The sequence below is a fragment of the Aythya marila genome (assembly GCF_965140915.1).
Source record: "Aythya marila genome assembly, chromosome: 15".
In the NCBI taxonomy this organism is placed as follows: Eukaryota; Metazoa; Chordata; class Aves; order Anseriformes; family Anatidae; genus Aythya; species Aythya marila.
The window spans coordinates 7928466-7947441 of record NC_139056.1 but is presented as its reverse complement, the minus strand read 5'-3'; the positions used below and the strand labels follow the sequence as shown (position 1 = coordinate 7947441).

The 18976-nt window shown below is 39.5% G+C and overlaps 2 protein-coding genes across 2 annotated transcripts; both read right to left on the bottom strand.

Moving 5' to 3' along the window:
* Positions 1–702: 702 nt before the first annotated feature.
* LOC309884173 (transmembrane protein 238-like) lies at positions 703–6142 on the bottom strand. Its single transcript, XM_082772904.1, has 2 exons — positions 5338–6142; positions 703–2637 (listed from the first exon to the last, which is right to left on the bottom strand). The coding sequence occupies exons 1-2, from the start codon at positions 5730–5732 to the stop codon at positions 2628–2630; spliced, it is 405 nt and encodes a 134-aa protein (XP_082629030.1). The 5' UTR covers positions 5733–6142; the 3' UTR covers positions 703–2627.
* A 6598-nt stretch (positions 6143–12740) lies between these two features.
* RSL1D1 (ribosomal L1 domain containing 1) lies at positions 12741–18665 on the bottom strand. Its single transcript, XM_082772903.1, has 9 exons — positions 18564–18665; positions 18346–18485; positions 17899–18037; positions 17149–17297; positions 16904–17005; positions 16211–16304; positions 15992–16120; positions 14972–15193; positions 12741–13156 (listed from the first exon to the last, which is right to left on the bottom strand). The coding sequence occupies exons 1-9, from the start codon at positions 18597–18599 to the stop codon at positions 12824–12826; spliced, it is 1344 nt and encodes a 447-aa protein (XP_082629029.1). The 5' UTR covers positions 18600–18665; the 3' UTR covers positions 12741–12823.
* Positions 18666–18976: the final 311 nt, after the last annotated feature.

The following is an 18976-nucleotide window of genomic DNA, read 5'->3' as shown; positions in this document are numbered from 1 at the left end:
CCCTTCACTAGCTCTGCACACCCTGCCCTGTAGTTAATACTTCCCTCCCACCTGCTTGCCTCCCCAGAAGTCCCATGGGAGCTTTGCTAGAATTTATGAGTAACTTCCATTTATATATATATATATATATATAAATGCAAGTCAGTAGGTGTATATATATATACACCCATACACGCACAGCATTAAAACTTTCTTCAGGTCCAGTCCACATCTGAAGAGCCCCAGGCCAAGCGTGTAGCCTTCCATGTGGCTATGAATTAAGGGTGATGCAATGCCTTAGCGGTCGGTCAATGCAGGAAGTGGCACAGAGGGTGCCACGCTGAGCTAGTTTCAGGTAACCAGCTACAAAAGGCTCCTGTATAACCACATAACAAAGATCCAAGCTGTGGTTACTGGAGACCTTGGCTACATTTTAATAAAACAGTCCTATGCGTTCTGCAAGGCTGAATAAATCCAGCTTCAGATGTGCGACTACGTTCACACACCAACAGCGCTCCCAAGCATGTACAGCTGCTTTACCATCCACAGCATGAAAGTTCTTTGAATGGACTTTGTGCTGCATTGAGCTACAACTGATAAGGATACCAGGAGACTAAAATAGTGCTAAATATTTGTTAATGTTTAACTGCTGACAATTGTTGGAGCTGCCAGTTCCTATTTAGTGTTAGCCTTCATTATTTAGAACACAAAGAACGAACTGCATGAAACGGTACCTACTTCACATTTAAAAAAAAGTAAATGTGAAAACAAAACAAAACCACAATATAGCTTACAGTAGTTAGCACTGCTCCACAACAAGTACTTTTTACATCACTGTTTAGACACATCACACTAGTAACACTATAGTGCTTCTCTGTGAAGACCATAATCTTTCTTTTCTGATGTTCCAACTCCTATATTTAATTATTAATTCCACATACTATTCAAAACTGTAAGCATTTAAATCCTATATACTCTGGGTGACGTGGCAACATTCTATCTACCATCCTACCCAGCAATCACTAAGTATGTGACATTGCATACAAGATTCATATCTCATAATCCACAGTGAATTCATAGCCCTGCTCAATTTACTCAGATAATTATGATCACAACACTAAAGCAGAGAGAACTGTCACTAGACTAGTATACGAACAGCTGCACGTGCAAGTTTAGGGTTAATTTATCGCTCCTACCGACCAACTAGACATTACATCTCATAGTGCAGTTTAACAGTTGGAGCTACAGGGAATTCAGGAAAAGCAAGTGGCTTTTCAGAACAGAGAAAAAAAAAAAAAGGGAATGACGTTGAAATGATCAGTAGGTTTTAGGGAGAAGGGTTTTGTTTGTTTTTAAACCAACCATTGTAATAAAACAGTGGTATCACATTGCAGTTCCTCTAATAGGAGGAAACAGCTCTATAAAACTCCTAAAACCTGCAGTCAGTAAAGAAGAAATTATAGACCGTCAAATCTAGGGTCTACCTGAGCTTGCTGAAAGATTGAGAGAATTTGGAAAACATTTTAAAAACACTGGATACCTGTCAATGTTACTCCAGTAATTTTCAAGAGAACATTTGAGAGTTCACAAGGAAATACAGCCACAGTATTCCCAGTGAGCCCTTTTCTTAAACCCACTTCCGCTATTCAATAAAGCTGCAGTATAAAACCAATTGCGCATTAAAAATGTAAGACCTACCTGTATTTGCTGATGGTGGGCTCAAACTCTTTGTATTAGTGCAGAAACAGAGGGACTCTGGAATTCCTCACATACAAAAATTTTACATATCATTAACTTTAATATAAATTTTCCCACACACAACCCAACCCTAATTTCAATCACATCTAGACATAAATTTGGCAAGATTCTGTAAAATATCATTGTGCTTATTAGTCTTTTTTTTTTTTTTTTTTTTTTTTGACTTTGTAGGGTTTTTTTAGTGCTTCAGCATTAGAAAAATAATTCTTGTATCATCACTGGATTAAAAAAGCTCTTCTAAAAGTCATCATATTACATGATACACAACTATAAAGAAAAGATTGGCGTACCAACATAACTATTATTATTTTTTACCTATAAAATTTCAAATTCTAAATTATTCCAAAATAATGATGAAAATTCACAAGAGACACTGTAAATTATCTATGTACACTATAAACAACTACTACATTTGTACCCTTGCATCAACAGTTTTACATTTACATTTAAAAGCACCCTTACAAATAGAAGTATTGCACTGGCATCATAAAAATTCACAGTAAGTTCAACTTCTAAACCTTCGTAAAACAGTGCAAGAGTTTTTCATTGTGCAAGAGCTTTTTATCCAAACATTCCCGGGTTATTACAAAAGATACTTCTACATTACATGCTGCAGTTATTTTCCTGTGAATTTGTTTTGTTTCCTTTTTAGTTCTCACTTCTTAGAAGATAGATTTTAAATTCTGAAATGGTTAAGAAGAAGTGATCCAGTCCAACACTGAGAGAGGTGCATTTGGCAGGGATATAGCTCCACTTTATACGGAGTCCACAGTGGTTGCAGAAATTATTCCAGAATGAGAGAATCCTATTGCATTGAGTAGGGAATTCTCTTTCCATAATTTGTAGCACTTTCCCCACTTTTAAAGGCAGTAACTTCAACAGTCGTGTCTTCAGCAGACCCTGAAGATAACACATTAAGAAAAGGTTACTCCAAAGTAGTCTTAAAACAAATCAATACATAAAACTCTAAGCCATTATTTGAAATAAGTCTTAAAAAAATACTTTTCTACATGCTTAGCAGCCAGTTGGGGCCCAAATAATAACAAAAATTACATTACTAGCCCACCTCCAATGGTAACCACGTGTGGATGTTAGATAAAGACATAAGATCACAGTTCTCTCTTTAAGATATTATCTCAACTTCCACTTACTGCCCCACATCTTCCCCAGCCAAATATATTATCATTTTATCACTTCTGTTTTTTCCTCCAGCTTTTTGAGTCTGTAAATTTTTAAGCACCACATTACCTTATGCCAAATATCACACAGCCCAGTTGCATAACATGCAACAACTTGTGGATGCCCACTTTGTCTTGGAAGAGGTAATAAATAATCATTCCTTCTGCACTTTTCCATACCATTTATGACTGTACAGACCTCTAGCATATGTTATATTTTGCCTCTCCTTGCAGGCTCGAGGATCTTACCATACTTATTCCTCCTTTAATATAACTTATTCCATATCTCAAGAGCTCACTTATTTGCTCTTGAAAATGGTGTAGTTTTCAAGAAACAAAATCAGAACAGCATGCGGCATTTCATTAATAGCATTAAAAATTAGTAATCACAAGAACCAGAAAGTTACATAAGTGCCAAAAAAAAAATGCTTAAGTAGTTTCTGGAAAGAGCAGACTTCCTTATTAAGGCAACAGTTCATTTCCAGACGTTTGCACTTCTCCTTACCATTGAGGCTTTTATACTGGGAGAAATCTCAAGGTAACGTCTCAGGAAGCAACTTCTAATGGCCAGTATGTTTTGGTGGTTTGGGTTTTTTGTGCATGTTTTCCTTTGGGGAAGGTGGGGTTGGAGGATTGTAATGTGTGTTTTTTTTTTTTTTTTTCCCTCTCCTTGCTCTCAACATTACCTGCCCAAACACGTTTTACCTGCCTGGTGAAGTTCATAAATATCTCCAGATATGCAGAAGATTTGGTCTATCAATAAAGGGTGATCTAATTCAGACAGTTGCTTATGAGAAGGTACAAAGTATTTCAGATGCACCTACTTCAAAGAGATCCCTAAATTATCTTGGAGGTGCAACTATTTGTTATTTTGTATTTTGCCTTGAAAGTTAAAATTGGAGTTCATATTACAATCTGTACCACAACTCATACACTCATTGTTTTGGTTTCTTCTGAATTATAATTACTAAGGCACCTGCACTGAAGTCTGTTTACTGTAGCATTAGAAGTTGCTATTCAAGGGGGAGAACTCACAATGAAGTCCTCTAAATATTTGCCTCCATGGGAAATAACAAACCATAGATTTGAAATTAGCGACATGCAAGATTTGAAATATTTAAAAATACTGGATAACTTTCACTACTAGTAGTTTATTACAGCAAAGCACACATCTATGTATGCATATTGAAAGTAGGACCATCTACAGAGATAGCAGCTTATCTATTCAACTCAATAACCGTATACTTTAGATGAAAAGTGTTAGGCATATTCATTTACAAATGTCATTTCTTTCCTGCAAATGTAGATCTTGATCAGTCATTTCTAAACCCATTTCAGCAAAATCTAAAAAGAGTATGGAAGGAGAATGACTTATTTTCAACAGCCCATTTCTTGTTGCAGATAGTTAATAATTAACTACACAGCAGCAGTAACAAACCTTCCAAGTTGTATTGCTGTTCTTATCCCCCCCTTCTACAAGTTTTCTGTTAAGCAATGTTGTATCTCCCTACTGTTAGAACTTCCTCTCAAGAAATTCTGTGGCTTTTACAGAAGGCAATTTTCACATGAGCTTTTCTGTAAGCCAGAAGTTGCTTCAAGATTTACTTTCAAGGAGCAGCAGAAAAAGCTAACCTCATAGACAATGCATCAGAGCCATAAGATGTTCGGCATCCCAAGTAATTCAGGCAGTTAGTGCAAAGTAGGTCTCACAGTTCTTTCAGAGTAGGATTTTACACAGTGAAGTGAAAAATTTACTTTTTTTGGACACTGTCAAGTCATTACTCATATTTTTCTTCCTAAATAAATATGTTGTATTAATGAACATACTAGGGATATTTTGAAAGCCTTGATGATCTTTGGTGTTTGCCAAGAAAGAAGTATTTCACATTGCTAGAGAAGGATCTTTCTCACAAGAGTTCATGTGGGCAGTGGCTCATGGCTACGTTACCTCACACTTATTGCTCGCAGACACTGTGAGCTGTATGAGGACCAGTCCCAAACTGCACGGCTTGGTTCTTGCCCCTGACAGCCCTCGCAGCGAGCGACCCCATGCCAACTGCCTCATGCTCACGTGTGCTTTGTTCACGGTGGCCCTTTCCATCCTTCAGTGTCTTCAGGAAGTGTCACACCTGCCTAACCAAACTCGGGACACTTCCCTCACTTGATTTCTATTACTACCAGGATCGAGTAAGATTCCATGAGATTTCTATTACTTCCCAGAAGTGGGTAAGATTCCACAAGATAATTATTTTTAAAATTTGTTCTGCTGTGGGCAGGTGCTTTCACTTAACAAGCTTTTTAACAACAAGGTAGGAGGGTTTTCTGGGGCAAGTCTCAGGTAGGAGGACTTTGAGGGGTTCCAGACACACACCTGCGATTGTCCCCCCGCGGCTCCCGGGGCCGAGGCCCTCCCGCCCCTCACCTGCCGGGCTCGGCGGGGCGGCCCCGCGGGCCCTTCAGCTCCAGGTCGGCGGCGGCGGCGGCTCGGGTCCTCGGCGCGGAGCCGAAGGCCGAGGACAGGCGGCGGCTGAGGCCGTGCACCAGCCCCCGCAGCACGCTGTCCCCGCGGCCCTTGGGCGGCGCCAGCCCCACGTCGTCGCGCAGCTCCTCCAGAGGCACCTCCAGGTTGCCCGCGTACCAGAACACCCACCAGATGAGGCTGAGGAAGATGCCGATGCCGCCCGCGTAGATGAGCAGGTCGGCGAAGAACACGTCGGCGAACACCCCGGCCAGTAGCACCGCCAAGCCCAGCGCGTCGAAGGCCAGAGCCAGCCAGAAGGCGGCCACGCAGCGGCCCAGCCCGCCGGGGGCCGCCATGGCGGGGGAGCGGCGCCGCCCGGGGCCGCCCGCACCTGAGGCAGAGGCGGCGCCACACCTGAGGGGGACGCCGAGGCCGCGCCTCCTCCAGCCGCACCTGCCGGCCCGCCGAGGCGAAGGGCGGGAGGGAGGCGGCCACCCTCAGGCTCTCTGTAACCGCCCGGAGCCCCGTTCCTGCAGCTGGGCTTCTCCCTCGGGTGTTGGGCGCCGCCGGCAGGCTGCTGCCTCCTGCCCCTGACGCGTCGAGGCTGCTGCTGTCCGGTAGTCAAGTCGTGGCGGCGCTGCCCCGCTTCGTGAGGGAGGAGCGGGGCTTGGAGGCTGCGGGTGTTCCCGCAGGTAAGCTGGGCCCTGAGGTGAGGTTTTTGCCTCAGCTGGCTGATGTGCAGCCAGCTCTTCCCCAGAAGGGAGGAACGCCAGAAGGAGTCTTGAAGTAAAGGTACTTGTCCCACACAGCTACGTGTGTGAGATGAGGCAGTTCCTACTGGGCAAGGCAAATATAACGTACACCTGTAGGGTCATATAAAGTGCTTTAACTATGTGCTTGAGGAGATTGCCTTAAAAAGAGCAGTCAGAATACAGCTTCACGTTAACAAGCAGGAAGCTAGTTGTGAATGCAGGTATAGAGGGGAAAAACCCAGCAGGTAAAACTGTTACGTAAAAGGCAAGCTGCATATCTCAGTTCAGTCTTGTGAGAGTTAATGACCTGGCACACAATGTCCCCAGGTCCCCAGGCCCAAGAACTATATACAGCTGTAGGCTTTCATGCATGTACCCTCAGGAGGCTTTTCTAACAAATTGCTTAATGATGGGTAGCCACGCTATTCCAGTAAGCAAAAATATCAAACCAATGAAAAGATGCAAAGGCCTGACAGTATGTGCAACTGCCACATATTTCCCACAGTGTGCCAAGAACAGTCCACTGAGGACAACAGTGACAAGGAGTGTGATTGGTTTACTGCACTAAGACCATGGACTCTCGATTTCAGTCAGAGCACTTAATTCACATATCACTGCTCCTGCTGGAGATGGAGAATCAAAACTAGATGAAGCCACTTCTTTAGGGATTGCCTGCCTCCCTGATGTTATTCCATAAAAGATATCCTTAGGAAGACACAAGCTGAAATTATCTGAGGAAAAAATAATAATAAAGTTAAAAATACACAGAGTACTTCAACAATAAAATATCTTTCACTTTGTTACTATAACTGTTAAGATAGAAGTGGTCTAAGGTCTCAAAAAGCCTGTTCTGCTATTCTCCCTGATTAATTTCAAATATCTTTTGCATTTTAAAGTTTAAACCTAGTTTCAGTAAAAACCCACTTTTTGTTTGTTTGTTTGTTTTTTGATTCCTCTTCTGCCTTGTGTTAAGTAATGTTCTAACTTTTGTCCTTCTCAAAAGTGTAAGAGAAGGAATTTACCAGTTATCCAAATCTGAGTGAGGTTCAAATACCTACTTAGTTTTATTATTATTCTATTAATTCAGGACAGTTTTAGGAAGTCAAACTAATTTTAGGGCTATACATATATATAAGGTTATATATATATATTATATATATATTCTGACAACAGGGAATTCCAACAGTCATATATAATTTTGGCATATACATATTTTGGTGGTTGGCTATGATCATTATGCTTTATCTGAAGATCGATAGGGGGAGAGGTCATGTCTTAGTACAATGGAGTAAGAAGCACTGAAGGAAGTTTAAATAGAAGTCAGTATTAATAATCCTGGTCAGATGGTATTTTTCTTCCCTGTTAATCTGCCCATGGAAATCCATTTTTGAGGAAGAGCTCAGAGATCAAGACTTGACACTGCTGAAATTACTAACCTGTTGAATACATCTCCATTTGATTCTTTAAAAAGCAACTAGACATATAAATCAGAGTAGAAGAACAACGTAGCTGTTCCCTCTCTTGGCAAGAGGAAGTAGTACAGCAGACTTTTTTTTGGGCTCCAGTAGAATAGTAATTAGCAAGTTAGCTGCACTAAATTGTTTCAATGTAGTTTTCTTTTTGAAAGATTTAGTTTCTGACTCCGGGTTTTCCTTATAATGGACATGTGTTAGTTCCCACTTTAAAAAAAACATGGAGAACAAATGAGCAACATAAAATGAATTCTGTACAAAACAACCACACTGTGTACTACTAGAGCATATATTTTGGCAATATCTTTATCAAAACTTTCAACTAAAAGACTCCTTACAGAAGCTTTCTTTGACCTAGCAGCAATCAGCTCTTGCTGCAAATAGTAAAAATGAACCAGATTACTTTTTGTTTGTTTGTTTTCTTGTGAGAGTGCTGATGTTTTAAATGTTACTGATTTCCTCTTCCCTTCTATCCTCTGTATAGCCTCTGTGCTTTCAGTTCTTCTAAAGGAAGTTTAAGTTCACATGAACAATCCACACAAAGATGCACCGCAAATGGTTTCTATGTTTCATTCCTCCTTCCCACCTTCAAGAAAATTTAAATTATCTATAAATTGCTTGGTCTATACATGTCTCTAAGCATTTACCCAGGAACATACTTGATTTGTTTTAGCCTCCTGATGCTCATTGCCACAGAGGCTCAGCCTGGACTAGTACCTGCTAGCTGGTCTTGTAAAGCTGAACTGAATTCCTACCAATCTGCGTTGCAGAGCTAAATCAGCTTAGCCTTAGAGGGTGTATTTTTCACCTCAGCTGCTTCTGATTGCATAAACAATTTATTATATTTTATTATTTATTTCATTATATGGGTGCTTATATAAAGGAAGTGAAGAGATGGTTTTGTCTTTTCAGCTTGGTAGTTGTAATTATTTAATTGAAAACAATCATGTTATACACCAGAATTGATTATGTAATACATCAGCAATAGGCACAGTTTCAGTTTATTTGGAATGAATATGAGTTTTTCTTATTTCCTCCTTTTTTTTGTTTGGAAAGCGTTAAGTTTCCCTAGGTCTCTTACGCAAGGAAAACATAACTGAGAGTGAGTTGAGAAATGTAATTCTCTGTTAACTGTGTTAACTTACTGATTCCAAGCAAGGGTGACTACTACAAATGTCTCCAAGTGAGTATCTGTGATGACTATGTTAAATTATTACCCCGATTTTATGAACTCTAAATATACATATATATATTTAAAAAAAAAAAAAAAAGATTACATTACTTATAGGAAATGTAAAAATTGCATCAGTAGTGGCACATCTTAGTTAACTGGCAGAATCCTGGATACTTTGCAACTTGAAAAGGAACAAATTCTGCTATATAGAGCATAGAAATTATATGTACTTTCTCTCCAGTGGCTTAGTTTGTAGCTTCATCGGGTTCTTTACATCTTACCTTAGCTATGAATTCCAGAGCTGCTATGACCATAAAGGCAAGGCTACTGCAATCCCAACATAAATTGCCTCAAACTGCTGTAGAATTTTCAAGCAGTGCTTGTCAATTTTTCCAGTGCAAAGGATGTGCTTTTCTACCATCTACAAGCTAGTATGATTCACTGTTAATTACACAGACGGAAGTTATGATCTTCATTTCCTAATTTTCTGCGTATCTACAAATTAACAAATGATTTATCATGGATAATTAGATACCAAAACGTGTTTCCAAAAATGGAGGTAAGTTCTGCATCTACTCTCTTAACTTCACTATTATGGAAGTAAAGTGGTACTTTGCAGGTCACACTAGAAAGCAATAGGATTATTTTTGGTCAAGAATTAGATCTTCTGTTAGCATGAATCTAACAGATCATTGAGCCAGACTTACTATTTTGGCTAAGGTTCATTTATATATTGATTAAAAACAAAAAGTTTGTGGTAGATCAGAACAGGGGGTCACGGGTTAAAGGAAGTTGACACCATGGATCAAACAGAATGAAAAGTATTCTTTAGTGACTCGTTTACCACTTTTTATTTAGTACCCCATCACTTTGTAGGCAGCAAATCTTAATATAGGATGTCCCAAATAGGAGATAGGGTTGGTTTTTGTTTTTTGGAACTCTGCAAATTAGGCTGGTTACAGACTGTTGGTTTATATTCTTTTGTGAATTTGAGTAATATATTGTTAATGAAGATTAGTACCGCTAGGGCTTTCCATCACCAGCCTGCCTTTTATTCTTTCCAAGTATACGAACTAATCATAGAGAAAGAAACTATTTGGTTATTCTGTGCAAATTCAAATATACAACTTTTCAGTTCTTCAGTGTGTTTTTCATGCTTTTGTGGGACTGATTCACTTTGGTGGCACATGTGAATTCATAGACTGCTTGGTGTTTTTCAGATGGAGGGAACAACTGTACTGTGACCAGCATAGAGGGATACTCTCAATTGTTCTTGTAGCAGAAACAGGTCCCAGAACTGGAGGTAAGGAAATTCTGCTTGATGTCACAAAGAATAAATGGTCAACACGTACAAAGATAGAGGTAAAAAGACCAATAAAGTAGCTTAGGAAAGTATCTTTTTCTATCAAATTACAGATTTGGGATTCATTTCCTTCCATAGACAGAAAGCATAGTTTTTGTTAGTTTGTTTTAAAAAAAAAAAAAAGATCAATCTCACTTCTCAGGTTCATTAAAATATGTATATTCTTGGATCTCAATGAATAAATGCATATGTTATTTCCCCTGAAAAATGCTGGAGTGATATATATTGTAAAGACTGCTTTATGCTGTATCCCAGCCTAGAAACTGGCATCTGCCTTTTATAGACTGCAGGTATTTCTCTAAACTGTAGTTCAATTACGGCCTGAGCGTCTATATGCTGTTACTATTCTATTTAATGGCTAGCAAACAGCTGCAGTATCAACTGCTTACACTGCTAAACTGTAGCTATAAAAATATTAAATGCAAATACCCTTGCAGTATATTTTATATATTATGTTAAAAAAGAAATATATTTGACATTGAAACAACTGAAACAAATCAGTTTATTATTTGTACTCAAATAGTGTCTAGGAACCCTTATCATTGACCAGAGCCCTATTCCCCTTGATATGCAAACAACTCAAAAATAGTCTGTCTCAGTCATATTACAGCTTTGAAAAACGTATCTAGTGAGTGTAAAGAAAGATGAGACTATACTGATAAGCATGACTTTACTTGCAAGATAATCTTTTTCTTTGAGGTGTAGCGAAAAGAACCAGTTCTGTCTCCTGAAATGTTACAAACACCATTGAAGAATCACAGTTAGAGACTTTTGAACAAAATAGGCTCATCATCTGGAAAGCCAATACATTAACGGGGTTTAAGAATTACGAAGAATTTTAAATTGTGACAGGCCTGCTTTATATGGCAGGAGAGCAAAGGGAAGACAAGCCTGAGGGTTTAAAGAAGATATAGTCAAACCTGTAATTTAAGAAATTGATGCCTGTAGTTTAAGTAGTAATTCTGTAGTTTAAGACTAACTAAAATCATAAGAGACAGGTGTCTGCTACATGAAGCACGAGCACATTGAACAGCTAAGTCCTTAGATTTCAGCCATAGCATTAATTACAAAATACAGAGAATTTGGAAGCAAGGTGGCAGGAAAGAGCTCACATAAACTGTGGTCTTGCAATGAGAACATCCATTCTACAACTGAACTAGACAACACAGATAAACATCCTTCAAAGAGAAATAACGTCACCCAAGAGGAAGCAAGCTTTAGAAACCAGAAGATTTGTTTGAAGTAAAAGATATAGCTGTATTTATTATTTTAACCACTGAAGCAAGTTTGTATTTGCAGACAGATTTAGGGGTAAAGTACTGCATGGAACAGCATTCTCTGAAAGATACTGCTGCAGAGCCTGTGTATAGATAGGAAGACGACTTCTTGTAGAAATGTAAGGAAGACAGATTTTGCATTCAATTATCAGACCTGCTGAAGGAAGAAGGCAGGAAAAGGTTTTAGTATCCGTTCTTGAGAATCATTAGATTCCCCTGTGAGTATTTCCAATAAAGCACAGGCTGGAATGGAGAACGTGAAACTGAGAAGTACTCCACAAGAGGCTTTAGAGGATTGTATTACTATACTCTGGTTCTAAGGAAGAACAGACTTCTCTAACCTCAGGACGGAGAATTGGAGAAGGGAAAGCTGCATCATTTCCCTTGTAACAGATCCACACAGGGCTATATATAGAATAAGAAAGAACTCAAAAGAAGTTGTATGCAGACAAAACATGCACAGATTTCAAGCTAGAATGGTTATAGCAAGAAAAACCGATTTAAAAAGTCAGAGCAAGACATACAAAACAACTGTTTCCTAGGCAAAACTGCGTGGACATCATGACATGAAAAACACTATAAACAGTTCAGGCAGATGATGAAATGAGACACAGCAGATACAGACTAGGGCTCCAAGTCACAGAGGAACTCTGCATATAGTGAAAATAAATTCACCCAAAAACTATTAGGAAAAAAAAAATTGTATTACTTAATACTGAAAAAGAACCCAAAACATTCCAATAAAGTTTCTGCAGTGTGAGAAAGACAGTAACCAGTATATTTTATCCCCCTCTCATAGTGACAGTTCTGTGAAGTGAAGAATTGCTGGTTTTAAAATTGTCCATAATTTATGCATATACCCTTGATAAAAATAGCTTAAAACAAAAACAAAAACACCACACAACAAAACTTTTGCTTGTAATCAGTCTGCTAACTTGAATATCTGTAATAACATATTTTCATTATATTGAACAATTCAAGAAAAATGGCAGCAGTGATTTCATATTTTAAATCATGTTAAATACATTGTCTTTCTTGGGATACATGGTTTTTATTTCAGCCCTTTTTCACACCAGTGCCAAGTTATGCTTCTGGAAAACATCACTTTCACAATATTTCTCTACTTTTATCTGTAATAGTCCCTTCCCTGCTCTTTGACACCTAATGAATTTGGGTGCTTTCAGTATGGACTAGGAGAAAGATAAGGTAATAAACAAAGCCAATTAAAATGAATGTGTTTATTTGTTCCAGCTCATCCATTAGAAGAAAACACAAATGAATCATTACAAGTCAGTGAAAAAAGCTCTTAGGATGAGATTTTCTTAACAAGGTATGTTATTCCATGAATATGCTTGTTTTCTAAAAAGACATAACTGAATTACTATATAAAAAGTTACAATAGACAACAATCATGCTGACTGTGGCCTGCCCACTTTCTTGGGTGTTTGCTTTGGTGTTTTGGAAGGTTTCTTGCCTGACTGTACTAATTTCCCAGCTTTAGGTGTTGCAAAAGACTTTGCTTCAGGCTTTTTGGGAGTCTTTTTCAGCTCTTTTTCTTTTATTGCTTCCTTTGGCATGCTGGGCTGCTTGACTTTTTTCTGTTTTGGTGACATCTGCACATCTGCATGTTTTGGTTTTGGAGCCTCAGCATCTAGAGGTTGTTTCTTTCTCTTACCAAGGGTTGCTTTTGTTTTCTTGCCCAGGTTGTCGCTTTCCACGGGACTCTGATTTGGTTCCGCTTCCTGTAATTAAGACAAAAAAGTATTACTTTTCCAACTAACAAACATCACTGTCTTTTTTCCAAGAGCGATCAATGAAAACCATTCTAAATGACAAATGCTTTCTATTGCTTGTACTATTCCCTAGCCCAAATGATTTTTTCCGCATTTCAGGCTGGAAACAGAGGAACTAAACACAGAACTAAATCATGAAAAATTAACAAAATAATTACTAAGTAGATTGAACAGATATGAGGATGTTCACCTTCCTGGTTAACCAAGTCACTGAACTGTTATGATGGCAGAATTTAAACCACAGTCCCCTTCTCGTCCTGCGTTTGGGTTTAATAGATTCCAGAGATCAACTCTATTCAGAGTCCACCTGTACACACACAAACTGCACTTTTATGTGTGCACTAGGCCCAGTATTCCTGAGAGATCATCATATATTCCCAAATGGCCCTCAGGAAAGAAAGCTGCTGACACCGGAATAGCTCATACCAACTCCAGCTGTACCTATCCCACGTCTCTAGCAATCACATCGTGTGAGCTGACAGAGGCCTGCTGCATGACAGTAGCTTGAAGCAAGCTGTACGTTTGCTTTTTTTTTTTTACTGGGCAGCACATAATCATAGTGGTAGTCTAGATATACCTGAAGAGATGCACAGTTAGAGTGTAAAGATACGCTCTAATCACAAGTGTAGTATAACTGATTTGAATTTAAAAGCATTACTGTTTTTTTCACCCATTTCTGTCCACTAGGTATTTGTTAGACATGCGAATACTGTGAGTTTGGTTGTTTTGCAGACATGTGACAAAATCCATGCTACCTTCAATATCCACAACAGTAAATCTATACAGTATTTCATGCAAGCTGCTAGCTCTTAATGTATATTGTGATTGTTAATGTTGTATATTACTGTCCTAGAGAACACATGCATTTGTTTTTCAAGTTCTGCACTTGATAGATGATGCATTAAAATATATAATTTAATAGGAAATTTTGAATTAATTAATTAAGTTACTGATTTTTTAAAACATAAGTGTTTCTCAATCATTTTACCCTTTCTTCTGACTTCAGGCCTAGTTACAAGCTAGACAAAATTGCCACTATTTAGGAAAACAATAAAGAGGACAGTAAACACTGGCTTCCTTTTTACAAGGAATTTACTAAAAATAAGTAAATAAATCCTCAGAGCATCCCCCCATATACACACAGATCTTGCTTTCATCATATTTTAAGAAAATTCAATTCACCTGAAGTCTGTTAAAAGATGTTATCCCATAAGGAACAATGAATTAAGGACATGAAACTGTTGGAAAGTGTCCAGAGGAGGGCTACGAAGATGGTGAAAGGCCTTGAGTGGAAGACATACGAGGAACGGCTGAGGTCACTGGGCCTGTTCAGCCTGGAGAAGAGGAGGCTGAGGAGAGACCTCATCACAGTCTACAACTTCCTCGTAAGGGGGTGTCGAGAGGCAGGAGACCTTTTCTCCATTAACACTAGTGACAGGACCCGCGGGAACGGGGTTAAGCTGAGGCAGGGGAAATTTAGGCTGGACGTCAGGAGGGGGTTCTTCACAGAGAGGGTGGTTGCACACTGGAACAGGCTCCCCAGGGAAGTGGTCACTGCACCGAGCCTGTCTGAATTTAAGAAGAGATTGGACTGTGCACTTAGGCACATGGTCTGAACTTTTGGGTAGACCTGTGCGGTGTCAAGAGTTGGACTTGATGATCCTTAAGGGTCCCTTCCAACTCAGGATATTCTATGAATGATTTACATAGTTCATAGTATTTAGTTTTAACTTAAATGTAAGTTTCTCGGTATCTTAAAATTACCTTTAGCTCAGCTAGGGTGGTTATTTGCATGGGCACCAGTTGTGGAATTTCTTCTTCATCATTATGTTCATCTGGTTCTTGGACTACTTCTACTTTTTCTTTAATCACAAGTTCCTGGGTTGCAGCAACATCCTTATTTTCCGTTTTCACAGCAACTTGACTTGAATTCACTTTTTTAGCTGTCTTTTTCGTTTTCTTCTTCTTCTTCTTCTTCTTTCCTTTCTACAAAGAATTCAAAGTACACCTCAGACAACATAGCATTTCTAAACACAACAATTGTTTTAATATGGTTAAGAATAAGACAGTCTAGCAACATAAATTGAAATGTTCTTCATTAAACCTGGACTGGTCAACCATAAGGAAAATATGAAAATGTGTTACATTCAGCATAGGAGAAGCTCCACATAAACACCTCATAAATAAATGAAAACAATGTAAAAAATAATCTTTAAGTTGTATATATATGCTCCCCATTTGTTTTAGATATTGGGAGAAAAAAGGCAGAACCAAGTACAAAGGAATAGCTTTTATTTTTATTTTTTTTAAATTTAATGTAGATGAAGCCTTCCCCTCCCATCCTGGCAAAATAATATACAAACATCTGAATAATTCACAAGCTCCTATGGCACTGATTAGCAAATATATAAATGGATGCACAGTCTAAATCCATGTATATGTTAATGAATGTAGTTTCAGGAGGCAAATACAAATACACTATTTAAGCAAGAGTTTCAAGAGTGAATCTCAGTTGAATCTATGTTTCAAGACTAGAAACTCTTAGCTTACTTATTTCTAATTTGCTTTATAACTTATAAGGAAGTTTCAGTGATTTCTTGTTACTGTGTATGAGAAGTGCTCAGTCAGGAGTGCCTAATAACTTTGTGGCCATAGCTGCCTGGAATCCACAGCTCAAGCTTGTAAGCCCAACACATTAGTTGCTATAACACATAAAAAGAAGCCAAAGAGCTAATGGTTCTGATCTGGTTTTACGGCAAGTTTGAAGATTTTTTTTTTTTTTACCTCTCCTTCCTTTCTGTCAACAACTGGCTGTCTGTCAAGCTCATTTAAGTTGGAGATACGTGCAGTAAAAATTGGAAGTGCAACTGATTTAAGTGTCTTGAGGTGAAGAACTTTCACATTTTTCCAGTTCTGAAACAACAACAAAAAAAATACATAATTTAAAAATAACAAGGCTAAAGGCAAGTTAGTTCATAATTTGATGCAATCAATCAGCAGTACCTTTGGTAACTTCTTATCAATCACTTCAGCTGCTGCAATGATGTTATCTACTATCTCATCAGCTTTCATTCCAGTGTGACCAATACGTGCTGTACTGAAAACAGAGAAGAGTAACATTTATATATGAGTAAATAAACATACTAAGTTACTTGTTCTTCACTATTCCCTGAAATAAAACAGAAAAGCACTCATCTGCAATTATTTTAGCTTTCATGGAAGATGGCTGACTATCACTGAAGTCTTTTATAATAACAGTCAGAATAGATTTACCTGTATTAACCATTTTAATATTATGAAATGCAATTTCTGTCTTTTATTGCTAAGATAGATTTAGATCGAGATTAGTTTAGATGCACAATAGATTAAAAAGTCTCAAAATAAGACAGTATCTTAGAAGTGGTTGTTATATAATTGAACAGCAATATTTTTCTTTGACCGTACATGCTGATTGACAGTGATAGTTGCCTAGAAATTCCTTAGCAACAAGGAAAAAAAACTCCGGAGTGAGACTTCTTAGTATGTAGAATTTCTGATCTCTTTATATGGTTTGCTGGTTTATACCTCTTTTCTAAGGTTCAAAATGACCTGTACCTGGAATGGTGACTCTTAACATCTTACTTGCATCTTAATGGAATAAACAATTCAAAATTCCTACAGTTACTTCCTCTGAAGTATTAAACTCCTCATACTTACTAACAGCACCCTTTGTTGGTAACTGGGAGTGTTGTACCCTGGATATGTTTTTGAAACTCCTTAGCAAGATTTTTGGCTTTTAGGTTAACACATAACGGTGCCCTAAAAAAGAAAAGGTGGAGGGAAAAATAGTAATTAAAAAAAAAAATCAAAGAAACTACCAAATAACTAAGCAAAACTTTAGTAAGAAGAATTTATTAAAATAGTAACAATGCAAAACCGATATACAGAATTCAAAGACCTACTTTTTCCTTTCATAGAAGTGTTTTCCTATATGTGAGGGCAAAAGCCTTCTAATTCGGTCATCAGACAGGAAGAGATCGAATCTGTTCAGGAGGCGACGCTTTGCTTCAAATGGTTTATACTCTTTTTTGAGAGTTTTGTATGAGATCACCTGCAACGAAAGTAACAGTTTAGTCCTGCCACTGAAAACACAGCATAGAATATTTCCTATAACCACATAAAATTAAGCTGCATAACTGTTAGTTAGTCAATAAGAATTATTTTAGAATGTTGAAGACAAATGATAAAAAAAGGATACAGTAGTTTTTAACAATTAGATGATATGGATCTCTTGCATAGCAACTGCACATCACCAAACAAAACTAGAGTACATGGTAATACCTAAATCAAGATAAATACAGCAATAGAAAATGTTTTCCAATTTTATTGAGGGAAGCATAAGTGATCCAATCCAGCTGCAAAGGACTTGAATATTCTTTTGTACTGTGAGTAAACAACTAAAAATTTTTAAACCAAATACTGAGTATTTATTTAGCCATTACATCTGATTGCTAAAGGCATAGTCTTAAATTTAAATTATTTTGAGTAATTTTTTAAGTCTGGGAAACATACAGTTTGAATAGTCAGAAAAAGCCTTATTTGAGATTGTTAACTGCTGAGATTAAAATATTAAACACTGATTTTTTTTTCCTTTTCCACTGAAGAAGAGAGACACAACAGTACTATGCTATATCATCATCTCTTTTCCTTACCTGGCTAACATTTGTGATCCCATTCTGTGTTAAAAGTTTCTTGTACAGATTTTCAGTCTGTTCTGCAGACAAATTCGGTTCATCCTTTGTGAACAGGCAAACCTCTGCTGTTTCTGTTCGGATGCTATGTGGCAGTGGTCTACAGCGAGGACACAAGATGGAGAGGAGACACAACCTTTATCCAGAAGTAGGAAACTACATTGCCTACAAAGATCATTAGAGCAGGTAGCGCATATATCCTGGGAGGAGATGGACCATCCATGCTCCGCACCATGCCTGCACCCGCTGAAGCTGGGTAGTGCTGGCACCCAGACAAAGCGCTGTGAGCTTTCTCAGCACGGCAGGGTACAGCTAAAAGCAGTGCCAGGGCCGTGGCAATGCAATCCCCGAGCCCCCAACCAACGCCACGCCGCAGGACGGGAGGCTCCCCGCGGGCCGGTGCCTTACATTTTGATGACCTGCTCCACCCGCGGGATCTTCCACACGGTCACCAGCAGGTGCAGGCAGTCGCTCTCGTTGAGGAGCAGCTCGTCTCCCTTCGCCTTGCTCTTGGAGAAAGCCAGCAGGGCCTCCACCGCCTTCCGCACCTGCAACGGCATCGGCCGCACTTGAAGCAAAGCCAGACCAAGCCAAACCCGACCGCCCCGGCCGGCTCCCCGCAGTACCTGCCCACGGTGCAGCTTTGCCGTGCCCCCGGCCATGGCTCCCCCGCCGCCACGTGTGGCCGCCGCCTTCCGGGGCACGGCGGGGCCCGGCCGCCCCTTCCGGCCCTCCCGGCAGCGGGAGCGGGCGCGGCCTGGCGGCGGGAGGCCGGCAGGGCCGAGCCCGGCTGGGCGCCGTGTGCCCGGGAGGCGGCTTTGCCTCAGGGAGGGCGGCCCCGGCCTGCCCGGCTCACGAAGGAGGGGCCGGCCGCTCGCGGCTGCCTCCGGTCGGGCCTTCGCGGCCCCCCGCGGGGAGCTCCCGCTCTGTCAGCCCTGGTTCTCCTGCCCGTGTCCCCATGGTACGCAGGATTCCTGTCACAGCCCGGTGCGGCGCTGTACAGCTGCCTGCAGGGAGCGCGTTTAGTCGGCCCATGCCC